Source organism: Eublepharis macularius, chromosome 7, assembly GCF_028583425.1.
Source record: "Eublepharis macularius isolate TG4126 chromosome 7, MPM_Emac_v1.0, whole genome shotgun sequence".
NCBI lineage: Eukaryota > Metazoa > Chordata > Lepidosauria > Squamata > Eublepharidae > Eublepharis > Eublepharis macularius.
In genome coordinates, this window is record NC_072796.1 from 58677482 (window position 1) to 58690115 (window position 12634).

Below are 12634 nucleotides of genomic sequence, written 5' to 3' on the forward strand. Positions count from 1 at the left end.
AAAAAAATCAGCTCAGATGTTTGTAATTGTGAATATAATGTATTCTTCCAAAATTAGCATCCTATCAAGATAGGAAAATGTACCTAAATTCATTTTTTTATTATTCATCTTTTAGCCTTGAACATCCTTCCACACAAAAAAGCACATTCAGGGCAGAAATAATATATATTAGCTCTGATAAATTTCCAGCCACTTGTAGAATTTACAAGGCCCCTCCCTTCTCTCTCTCTCTCTCTCTCTCTCTCTCTCTCTCTCTCTCTGAAAGAAGAATAGACATATCCATATATAGAAGGAGGAGGGAAGAGAGACCCTGTCCCCAGAGATAACTGTTTCAGCCTAAGTGTACAGCTTGATGTCTGCTAAATTCTTCCTCATACAGAGCTAGTTATTTTTAAAAGTTAAAATTAAACTACATTTAAAGCTTTGCTAAGCACACTCATCAGAATTCAGTAGTAAATTCATATTTGTTGCCTGATGTTAAATCAACATACTCAAAATACAGAATTATATCTAAAGGGCATATAAATTATAGTGCACACATTTAAGTATTTCTACCATCACATTTCATACCAAGAATAAAACACCTTGAACCCAAAGATGGAAAAATCTTTGCAAGTAATTACTAATAACTAAAATAACTGTACTTAACAGCAAAAATAAATAAAAATTAAGGATACCAAAATATTTTCTAGTTTAGTCCCATATCTGAGCCACATTCGTATTGCCACCAGCTTCAACACAGCAGCACAAACATTTCAGGGCACAAATACTCCATAGTCTCAAATAATTGCTGAAAAAAGGCTCCAGAGCCACAAGCAAAGAGGATGAACTCTGGATATTTAACAGAATCACAACCAATGCTCTTAACATACATGGCATTTTTGCACTTTAATCCTGAACATACCTAAAGCTTTTAAACACACACAACAGACACACCTGTAATGCTGCTGCTCCCTACAGAGTAAACTGATTGACAAACAGCCAGGCCAAACAGTTCATGAAAATAAGTGAAAAAGGTAGGGTCAACCAACACCAGTCCTACCTGGGTGGCGGGGGGCGGGGATTGTTTTCTATCCTCATATATAGCAAGCAATCAGACTTCAAGGGTAAACAAAATCTATTCACTAGGTCATCAAAGAAAAAAAAGCTGAACACAATTCTGTTCCATTCTTAGCATCTCATTCTGAATGTGGGAGTTCCAGAGAAAGCAGAGGAAAATTCCATGGCTATCTGGGGGAAATAAAATATTTCCAGACTCCAATGGGCCACAACTGTCATGTCAGGGGGAAAAAAAACAAAAGACCTTTTATGAACATATCAACTTCTGTATCTTCACTCCGATGAGGTTCTGTGCGCCTAGGAAACTGTTTTGGCGCAATACATTTTTAATATTATTGAAAATTTGCTTGTATTCTGAAAGTTCATCCACCTAAATGAATGGGATGATATCGAATTGTGATTACATATCCAATGAGCAATTGACCCATACAGTCTGCACAGTTGTCAGGTGCTCTCCACTGTATGCATCTTTCTACAGCATAACACTGCCACAAATGCAAAGGCAAACCATCTGGAAGCTGAAGCTTTCTAGACATGGAGAGTATGACAACAAATAGGTGCAACTAGAAATGATAGCAAAAACTGTAGTTTCATTTCCTCTTGTTTGTGTCATCATGACTCCCTCTGTGACTCTAATCTGGAGGACAGAGGAGGAGCCTGAGGAATCATGGCCAGGGAGCCAAGAGGACCAGTGGGACCAGGGAGGGCCTGAAGCTGCAGAAGCACCAGCAGACCATGCCCCAGCAGTGCCAGAGCCTGCAACTGAGTCCTTTCCACCTACCTCAGAGATCACTACTAGGCTCCCATCAAGCAACCCATGCTCATAGCCCCTCAGATCCTTTTCTACACTGCAGGAATGGCAACAGTGAAAGACCCGGGCAGAATTAGTGCAAAGGAGTAGAAGCGCAAGGCTGGCAGTGGACCACTTCCCTACAGACTCAGAACAAAGCACTGAGCATGATACTTGCAGGATCCTGGCCAGAGCTCAGTACAGCCTTCTGAGATCCAACACTAGCTAGAAAATGCAGCTGAACCTGATTAGCCCTCATCCTGTATAGGCTGAGGCTTAAGAGAGCTGCATTGCTGGATCAACTGGGAGTGGAACTACAAGTGACAAAAGGCACAGGTTGGACACTTGTCAGCTTCCCTCAAGTTTTGATGGGAAATGTAGGCATCCTAGTCTTGCAGCTTGGCTCTCTGACTGCTGTCCAATGGACTTTTCAACTGTCACTTGTCCAACATTCTGCCAAGCTGCCTACATTTCCCATCAAAACTTGAGGGAAGCTGACAAGTGTCCAACCTGTGCCTTTTGTCACTTGTAGTTCCGCTCTGGTTCACTAGGTCCTAGCTCTGCACTCCATGTTCCAGCCCCAGGCCCCTGCCGCTCTCTGCCTTTAAGCCTAGCTGGCCAAGCAAATGACTTACTCCCGAGGCATCTGACCCTCGGGAGAAAACAACTGTTTATATATTTAGTGTCACAAAAATACAAATGTTTGATGAAGAGTGACTGGCAAGCTAAGCTATCTTTACATTCTTATCTTCCCTAACTTTTCTTCTTATCCAAAAGAAACACTTGGATCCAGGCACTGATATCTACCCTACAGAGTATTACTTTCTCACAAAATGACCCTCAATACCTTGAGAAAATTATATTCTGCAGGTGGAAATCCTTTCACCCACCATGGAAACACTAGTCTGGAACCAGGCCTCAGAATTAATAGTCAGTGTCTAACATGCCTTATTTTGCAGGTCACATTCCTCACAGAATTTTATCCACATGTTCGTCACGGGCCCAACTAAAGGCCAGATGACATACAAGTATGAAAGAAAGTAGGTGGCTTACTCTAACAGGATAGGCTGTATATTTAGTAAAGAACATTAGAAACACGTAAAAAGCAAATATTAGGAAAAACTATAGAATATGAATGTTATGAATGTGTCAAGGGAAAGGTTCAGTGGCAACTGGCAACTCCTAGCAACTCACATCATTTCTGCAATCAGTGCAAAGGTTCCAATGGAGTAATGACGCCATTTCTATTTGAAAACCAAAATACTCACATTTTCAAATCAGCTATTTGCGCAGTTTTGTTTAATTCAGGCCTTAACAAATTTTCTTTGGTTCTAGGAGCCAGACCAAACATTTAGAAGCTAGATACATAAAATATGAGTAAGCCTGATTATCTCCAAAACAAAAAGTTAACCTCTAACCCTAGCCTAACTTCTCTCTAATTTCTCAGAATTCCATTATTGCTTTTAAAAGTTCCATTTAATTGAATGTGGAGACCAGTATAGAAAGCAACTTGTTAAATCCACCAGCACAGAACATGTAAATTTACATATAAAAATAAGCAATGATAAGAACTTCATGAACATTTATTTTAATGTCACGCAAGAAAATATTCTGATGCAAAATCATAAATAACCTTTGTACTTACACTGAGAAATGTTGAGAGACACTATAATAAAATCATTGCTGAAAATGGCATTTCTAGGTGCCATGGCAACTTGGCGCCTGGGATTTGTAAAGCCTTGTGCTAAATTATTTTTAATTTACCTTAGACTTCAGTAAAATACTAAAAACCCTCTGTACAATGGTTCTCCAGAACTTTTTCATCCAAGTGCAAAACTCAGCTAACATCTAGCAAAAGATATGACTATTAGCAAATTCTACACAGATGGCAGCAATACAACACTACCAAAAACATTTGGAATTAAAAATAGTAAACTGATGCTCTTTTATATTAATTGCCATGAATTAGAACTAAACTGAGCATTTTCTTATTGAAAAAAACCCCTAATTTCATAATATTAATCAGTTTTGCCAATCAACAACCAAAACCAACAACAACCAAAATCTGTTACCCTGGTGAGCAGGAGATGGCATTGTAAAACAAGTGACTTGTTTATAAAAGCACTTTACCTTCTTTTCATGATCAAAGAAAAGTAAAAATAAACCAAAGATTCTAACATGACTCCTCCACCAATTAGGAAAAAAATTCCCCTCACCCCCAAAACAGAATGCACACCAGTACAGGATGCAAATTCTAACCAGGAAACAAAAAGGGGCAACATGGTTAGATGTTAATGATCACTGTATTCTGAAGCAAAGCTAGTAGCAGATTTTTACACTTTACCACACAAGCACCTGCCCAGGTATCACAACACTTTCTTGATTTTATCAGCTTTCTCCTTCCAGCATTAGTTAATGCACTCACTGTATGGCTCAGGGCTGCTTCTACTACCCAGGGATTCATTTCTAATCTTGGTGGGTATAAATTCAACTAACCCTCAATACAAAGACTCATTACATGCTTTCCACACTTGCCCTCAAGCTGGCTGATATCTTTTGTGCAATTTTCCCATTCTAAAAATTCTTAAAAGAGCAAAAGCAGGCAGAGTGATTATTCCCAACAGGCTTCAGCGACCGGTAAATGCCCATTTCCTCATAAACGCAGTAACATTTCTAAGGCACAGTGGTGCCCAAAGTTGTGTGAATCATTTTTCAAGACTGATTCCTTCTTTTCTGTACCCCTTTGTCCATCATTCTCCCCTACTTGGCACTGACCCTGTTTGAAAACCAAGCTGGCTATACGAACCGTCTTCAGAAGCCTCTGACCACACATGGGACAATGCCACCAGGCCCTTCAGTGTATCTGACCCATGACCTGTCCTGCTATCCTTTCCCCAAATCAGGCACTCTTCTCTGCTCATTATGCTGCTAAACTAAGCAAGCATGTTTCAATGCTCATCCCCTTCAGCATTACCACAGCTTCCACACAGAAGGGACTTTTGTCCATTAAAAAACAAACAAACCTCTCTCTGCATCACTCTCCCATCTTCACACTACTTTGTTTCCTCTATCCTACTTCCCTTTTGGCCAGGTCTCTAAACAAAACAAAACAAAACAAAACAAAGGGGCTACTTTAATACACAAGGTTTGCATCCTCTCTGGACCTTTGACTTAGTCACATTCCCACTCTAGACAGGAGCTGTGTGGCACCTGAAAGTCTGGCAAGTTTTTATTCTGACATTTGCTTTCATGGGCTGTAATCCACGAAAGTTTATGCTAGAGTAAAAGATTGTTAATCTTTAGAAGTGTTACAAAATGATGCTTATTTTTGCTGCAACAGACTAAGATGCTTACTCCTCAGGAATTACTCCTATAACACTGTCAACCTGAAGCATGAGGAAGGAAACTAGAAGACTTGAAAGCAGGTGTTCAAAGAGAAATGCTCCCCTCTGGTCAGTTTCAGAAAAAGAAGCCAGTCTAAAATGCCAAAATCACACTTGACATAAGGGTGGTTTTGAACAGAATTTAAAAGGGATGCGTTCCTGTCACCTTTTCAGGGCACCTGATGCGTAGGAATGGAGATTCTCACCCACACTGTTGATCGTGAGCTCTAAAACTAAAGAAGGGGGAACGCCAGTTATTGTGAATTAATTAACATGGACTAATGGAGACGCGTGACAGACCCACACACACACAAAGGCTGCGATCCTATACACATGGATTTGAGTCGAAGACCATATGAAATCAGTGGGAGCTTACTCGCGAGTAAGCGTGGCCAAGCTCGGGCGGCCTCTGCCCAGCAGAAGCGATGCCAACGGGTGGGCTCCCCGCCGCTAGGCAGGCAGGCAGGCGGAGACGGGGACAAACAAAAGTCTCAAGCACCCGCCGCCTCCTCCAGCACCACCCACGGCCTCTCTTGAGCCGAGAGCAAGCCCTGCACACCCCTCCGACTGGCCACCGCGCTGCCTGCCAAGCACCCCCACCCCCCGCGCCCCGCACCCCAGCGCGCCATCCCTCCCTGCGCCGCCCATGATAGACAACGGCGATGACCGAGAGCGGAGGGACAAACAAAGCGCGGCTCACTCACCCCCAGCTTCCTGCTGCGGATTTTCACATAACCTTGCTTGACTATATCGTTAAAGTTGGAGGCCATGGCCAGGGCTAACGGGCGGCGGCGTCCTCCTGGGCTCAGTGCTCGGGCTCTTCACCTTCTTCTGCCTCCTCCTGAGCGCCTGTGGCCGCCGGCTTCCGAAGAGCCTCTAGCATCCAGGCGGCGGCGGCTGCAGCTGAGCAGATCTTCTGACGGTTACCCGGCACACACGGGCCCAGTGCAGTCTGCCCACTCCTCCCCGAAGGGCGCCGCGCTCAGCCCCAATACCTCCAGCAGCAGCAGCGCTCAACTGAGCCGAGCGAGCGACTTTGGCTCAGCGGCGGGGAAGCGTAAGGCCAGAGGAAGAGACCACTGCCGCGCCGCCGCCGTTGCCTGGAGCACGCAGAGGGAGAGAGAGCGCGCGAGCCAGAAAGGAGCTGCTTCCCGGCTCTTCCGCCAGCTCTTAGCGTCTCCCCCCTGTCGCAGCGGTTGCTGCTGCTGCTGCTGCTGCACCGGCGCCCAGAGGCGCTGGAGCTGCTCGCGCCACGCTATCCGCCCCACGGCGCGCGGGAGGGGACCCGCTCTCTTCCTCCCTCCTCACACCTCAGCTCGCCAGACAAGGCTACCTGGGGGGTTGAGAAGATTCCCGCCCCTGCTACTCCAGTTCCCAGGTTTCCTTTCCCAGCGAGTCTCTCTCCATACAGCCTGGGGGGGGGGGGGAGCGAAATGACACCCTCCACCCCTTCGGTGTGTTTCTAGGCTTTCTGCTTGATCTGAAAAGCAGGAGGGAATACCTCGCTTAAGCTTGTGTTTGTGAGAACGCAAAACAAGTGGTATTCTCTTCCACTTGTGTGTGTAGCCACAAAGAGATATTGTTGATAGTACAGATGTGTATGAATGCTGCACAATCCTCTTAACTCTCTTTATTCCTTTCTTCTTCCCTAGTAAGTGAGACCAGCAACAATCATAGAGTCTACAGGGAGAATGTCTTGCGGGACTTTTCCTGTCAGAGATGCAGCCAGAAATGGTAACTTTGTACTCAAAAGGCACTGAAAAAATAGCATCCTCCTCACACTCTCAAACACATCCCTTCCTTTAATTTCTTCATTAGTTAATGTATATGCTGCCTTTCTGCATCCACTCATGGCAGCTACCAATGAATAAAAACACAGTAAGAGAAAATCAAACAATGCCACAAAGACACAATACAACTAAAACCACAGGCAAAACAACAACTTTATCAGACTTCACTCAAAGGCCTTCTGGATTAATATACACTGTCTGTACAGCATCAGTCATGTGTCCTAGACACATAAACTTCATAATACTAAACACAGATCCTTACATATAATTTACACACTGTTAACTCATCTTTCTGTCCATCAGAGTCCTCAAGGGATTTCATGTTATAAAACAATACTGTAAAGCAACATTAAAATAGACACAAAACCACAGGCCAAACCAATCAAAATTAAGCACATTTAAATTGCAATGATATTGAGCACACAATAACTAATTCCCATTGACATCACTATTTGAAAAATCCATAAATGAAATAAGTAATTAATTTTGAGATTGTTTTCCTTTCATTTGTATATATGCTTTCATTTGTTTCAGGGTCACCTTGCACCATAAAGTAGCTGAATGCATAGAAAATAATAATTAAAAAATCTCTACAAAGGATTATTAGTTTCTTTTTTTTTCTGGTGGGGCCAGAATGGTGGCATCCAAAACACACACACACACAAGCCAAAACCAGTGGGTGAAATTTTTTTCAACCTACAGTCAATGATTTTCTTTCTACAACACAAAAATCTATGAATAAATCACTCAGATGGAAAATGTAAGAATTTTATTAAACATATTCCGATCAGATAAACTAATTGGAAAGGATGTCACTGACTGGAATGATTATTTTTGGACCAGACCTACCCATTATTTTTCTATAGTCCATCATATGAGGGTTAATTTGATGAAAGCCCCATCACAAACCTAAACAAAAAGCATACAACTGAAGATGAGTTATCACAATGGGAAAATCGCTTGCCTTAAGGGAAGTTGAATTGTTGCTTCCTTTGAGAACTGAGCCCTAATTTTATTTATTTAGTTTAATATATGCATGAATACATATTCGTTCCCTTTGCCAAACACCTTCAAGCGCCCCATCAATTAAACAAAAGCAACAAAAATACATGAATCCCTTTGAGGCTGAGACATGGAACTCGAAGTAGCTTTACTCATACACCTACTACACACTGCCCAGTCACAAGCAAGTCTTTAATTATAATGTTGCTTACAGCAGATCTAGAGAGAATGAATTGTGTAATACTGTTAGACTGTTTTGTAGAAGCTGCATTAGGCACATGGCTTATTTTTGTTGCTAAACAGAGATTCATGCACAGCTATCATGATACACCTCTTTCTGTATGTGTGAATTGTACTGATTAATATACTCTAATATACAGCTATATTATAATAAACTAATTCAAAAAATTATTTTTAACCAGTTTTTTAAATCAGTTTTATTTTCAGGTGAGAGGAGTAGCTATGGGGTGTGCCTCTGCTCCCAGCATGGCAAACCTCTCTATGGTGGAATGCTCTGTCTTGCGAGACAAGGGCCCGGCAAGATTTGCTTGCATTTCACCGGGCCTGTAAGACAGAGCTATTCCGCCAGGCATATGGCTAACGCCGGGCAGTGCCCGCCCCCCCCCATGAAGGGGGGGTTAAACCATCACCCCTATGCAAACACAGAGGCATGTATGAACCACTGGGCAGCATGAATTGTTATATTTAATGTTTTTAAATGTTTTTAAATGTATTATTTAATGTTTTTAAATGTTTTTAAACATGTTTGTATTTGTTATCCGCCCTGAGCCTGCGAAAGCAGGGAGGGCGGAATATAAATATAATAAATTAAATTAAATTAAATTATGGCACATCTAGAAGAGGATCACATATATAATCGAGATGCCAATATTTATTTTGATTTCATTGCTTTATATCATCGTTTCATTGATGACGTTTTCATTATCCTAACTAGATCAGAACTTCTTTTTTTTAAAAAAAAATTTTTTTATTGGGTTAGAATCCATTATTTTTACATTTACATTCAATTTTCCCCAAGTTTTTCATCTCTAACCCCCTCCCTTTCCCCCCCTTTTTGTTGACTTCCAACAGCTTTCCAACCCTTTGTCCCCTTTCCCTTACTTCTATTAGCTTCCTCTATCTAAAACAAATATATATTCTCCATTATTCTAAGCAGTACATCCTTAACTATTTTTAACATTGTATGCCCAAACTGTAAGTCTTTGTTTCCATCTTAGATAAACAATTTATCCCATTTTTCAATTTCAAATATTTCTATATATCATAAACCATATAAATCATACATTCATTTATATCAAACAATTTGACTTATTCTCTATATTACTCATTCTATCTTTTTGTAATAATTCTATATATCTCTCATCACGTAGTCAATCAATTTGACTCATCTAGATCAGAACTTCTTGAGGAACTGGGCTCATGGATGAACTCTCTGCATGATAATATTCACTTTACATGGGGGAGGAACAAAACCAGTATCAACTTCCTTGACACTGTAGTTTACAGGACATATGATAATACTTTGGGACTGAGACCTTTTCGTAAACTTACAGACTGCAATTCATATTTAATTTATAATTCTCATCATCCCAGAACTCTAAAGGAGAATATCCCATATGGACAGCTTCTCCGCTTAAAGCGGAACTCTTCACAGGAACAAGACTACACAAGGGGAGCCAGGTCCCTGTTGCAAGCTTTTTACAACAAGGGTTATCTAGAACATACTCTGAGGAGGGCTCAGAATCGGGCTGCTAATGTTAGGTGGGGTGATCTTTTCATCAAAAAGTTGAGGACTCAAACCAATAGACTAAGATGGATTCTGGATTTTACACCCCAGTATCAGAACATTAGACGCATTGTTAATAAGTATTGGTTTCTCTTACGTGACATCAAGAGTTGTGAATCACTATTCTCAATTGGTTTTAGAAGAACCTATAACCTTAAAGATTTAATAGTCCATTCTGATTTCAAAATTGAAGTTGAAGATTCTAATCTCCCTCTTGGCCACTTTAAGTGTGAACATTGCCGACTGGGTCCTTTAGCCCTAACTGGAGAGCATATTACTATCCCTGGTACTAATTTTGTGGTACACCTCAAACAATTCACCACATGTCAATCTGCAGGTTTAGTTTACCTAATTGCATGTATTGTATCTGTGGGTAGCACTATTAGGCAAATAAAGACTTGTCTCTTAGAACATGCCTCTTGTTTCTGTAATCTTTAGCAGCAGGTGGCAGCAGAGGCAGCAGCAGCAGGTAGGAAGCCGGGGGTGGCCACACAGGGGGCCTCTGGAGCCGGCCCCACAGTCAACCGGCGCCGCTGTGGCCTGTACTGCCCATCCTCCCAGCTTGCAGGCCATTCGAGGCGGTGCATAGCCCAAGGCAGCCTCCGGAGCTGGTGCCGCGGCAGCCTGCACTGCCTGTCCTCCCGGCCTGCAGGCCAGTTAAGGCAGCATGAGGCCTGGGGCAGCCTCCAAAGCTGGCGCCATGGTCAGCTGGCGCCGCGGTGGCCTATGCTGCCCGTCCTCCCAGCCTACAGGCTGGTCGAGGCAGCACGCAACTCACGGCAGACTCCAGAGCCCGTCCTCTTGGTCTGCAAGCAGTGAGATTATCTTCCCTCCCACCCACCCCCGTGTATTTTGCTGGCTTCACTGTCTGTGTGGAGCTGCTCTAATCTGTCTTGAAATGCATAGAAACACACTGTTCTTGAATGTTGCTGTGACATCCTCCCCAGATGTGCAGTGTGCACTGGAATTTTTTATTTAAAAATCTGTGCTTTGCTGGCTTTGTTGTCTGTGGAGCTGCTCCGATGATGTCAAGGGTCGTGACATATGCTAATGAGTTATGCTAATGAGTTCATGAAGCTCTTTTATTAATTCCTCAAACTTTGGGTTTCAATGGACTAACAGATTATATATAAAAGAGGTAAATATACTAATTCAAGATTACACCAATATCAAGTTTTTAAATTGAATAATGGGATTAATATTATAGAATTTAAAGTGGACAGTTTTATTTTTGTCAGATTCCAATAATAGGTAGAAAGTATCATTACTATTTGTTTTTATATATTTTAACTATATCCTGTATCCATTTTACTTCAGATATATTAATCAATTTATTATATTTAAGCAGAATCCTTCAGATGTATTTAATATTTTTATGTATAAGGTTCTATGCACTATTAACTGTTTTTTCATTTTTCTTTAAATAAAACGTAATAAAAAAATAAGAATGTTTCTGGATACATACTTTGGGTTCACTTAAGCCGAAAGGATTAAATAATGAATTAAACCTGTCATGTTTTTTATAATCGTTCATGAGTGATGTTATTATTCTTTGATGAATTTATTCTTTGGACTTTATCTGTGATTAAGTGCAATATCTCTTTAAAACCTGGATTTCATGTGCAATGATGAACATTTTTAACTGTGGAATATTGTGGGTTATGTGCTGCTTAGCTGCCGCCTTTGATTCTTGACTGTTGCTGTTGACTTTTTGACTGTTTCCTTATGGCGCTGTAAATAGCACCTAGAAATGTTTTATACGTTTTTAATCATTGTAATAATAGAATATTTTTGTATAAACATACTACTTTTATTGCATATTTATTGATTTATTACACTGTAGCATAGGTGGAATTTTTATCCGCCTCTGAAGAGGTTTTTCACGAAACATCAGGTACCTCTGCTGGCCCTGATTGTCGGGCAATGCCCTTTCTTGGTGTCCTGACTTCTTCAACGTACAAAAGGAAGAAGGAATTGTTTACTTCTTGTTCAGTGACTACACTTTACTTAACCGATTGGATGTTTACTTACCTTGATTGCTTGTTGGATTTTGCATCTCCTGAAAAGACTAGGAATTTACTACTTCATAACTGCGGCTTTAACTTGAGATATGTGTGCTTTATGGTGTTCATTGTATGTATTTACTTGTTGATTAGAAAACATAATGAATTGATTTATTCATATACCTGTTGAATTTTTTGAATGATTTACAATTTCATTCCTTATATCAGTGCTTTATTTAATATTAAATTTATTTATGTCCTTCACGTGAGGTCTACACTGCTGGCATAACTGGTCAGTTGTGAGTTGGGCAATTAAATTGGTGTGTCCACTTTATTTCTAAGCAGATCAGATAATTCACAATTGGTAATTATTCAATATGAAAGATTTTTAAATATTTCTGGACCAAGTCTTCAGAGTATAATACATATTGATTGAAGGTACTGCAACCAACTATTAAAAAGTGCAAGGAAGATCAAAGTATATGCTGAAGCCTAAATAAATTCCTTTTTGTTACAGAGATACAAAGGAAAAGATGTAAGTGGTTTTTGTCTGGTTTGCCTAGGAAACAATGAGGAAAGAGAAACTGCAAGCCAGCTGCACCTGAGTCAGTTAGCCTTTGCCTGGCTAAATTCATTTTCTTCTACTCTGACTTTTTCTCCCTGGACCTTTTGCTTCTTTGTTTCTTTCCTCTTTAACATTCCAAGTGCCAAGTGAGACATTCTACAGAAAAATGGAATGGGATTTATGTTATTTAAGGATTGTCTTCTCTGTTTTTGGTGGAGTATTTCCCTTGAGAATA

General features: G+C 40.9%; 1 protein-coding gene across 1 annotated transcript in view; it reads right to left on the reverse strand.

Moving 5' to 3' along the window:
• DOK6 (docking protein 6) overlaps nucleotides 1-6002 on the reverse strand; it is a 339970-nt gene extending 333968 nt beyond the window's left edge. Inside the window, exon 1 of the mRNA XM_054985983.1 lies at nucleotides 5937-6002. Coding sequence (XP_054841958.1) covers nucleotides 5937-6002 — 66 coding nt within the window. The remainder of the gene's footprint in view (nucleotides 1-5936) is intronic.
• Nucleotides 6003-12634: the final 6632 nt, after the last annotated feature.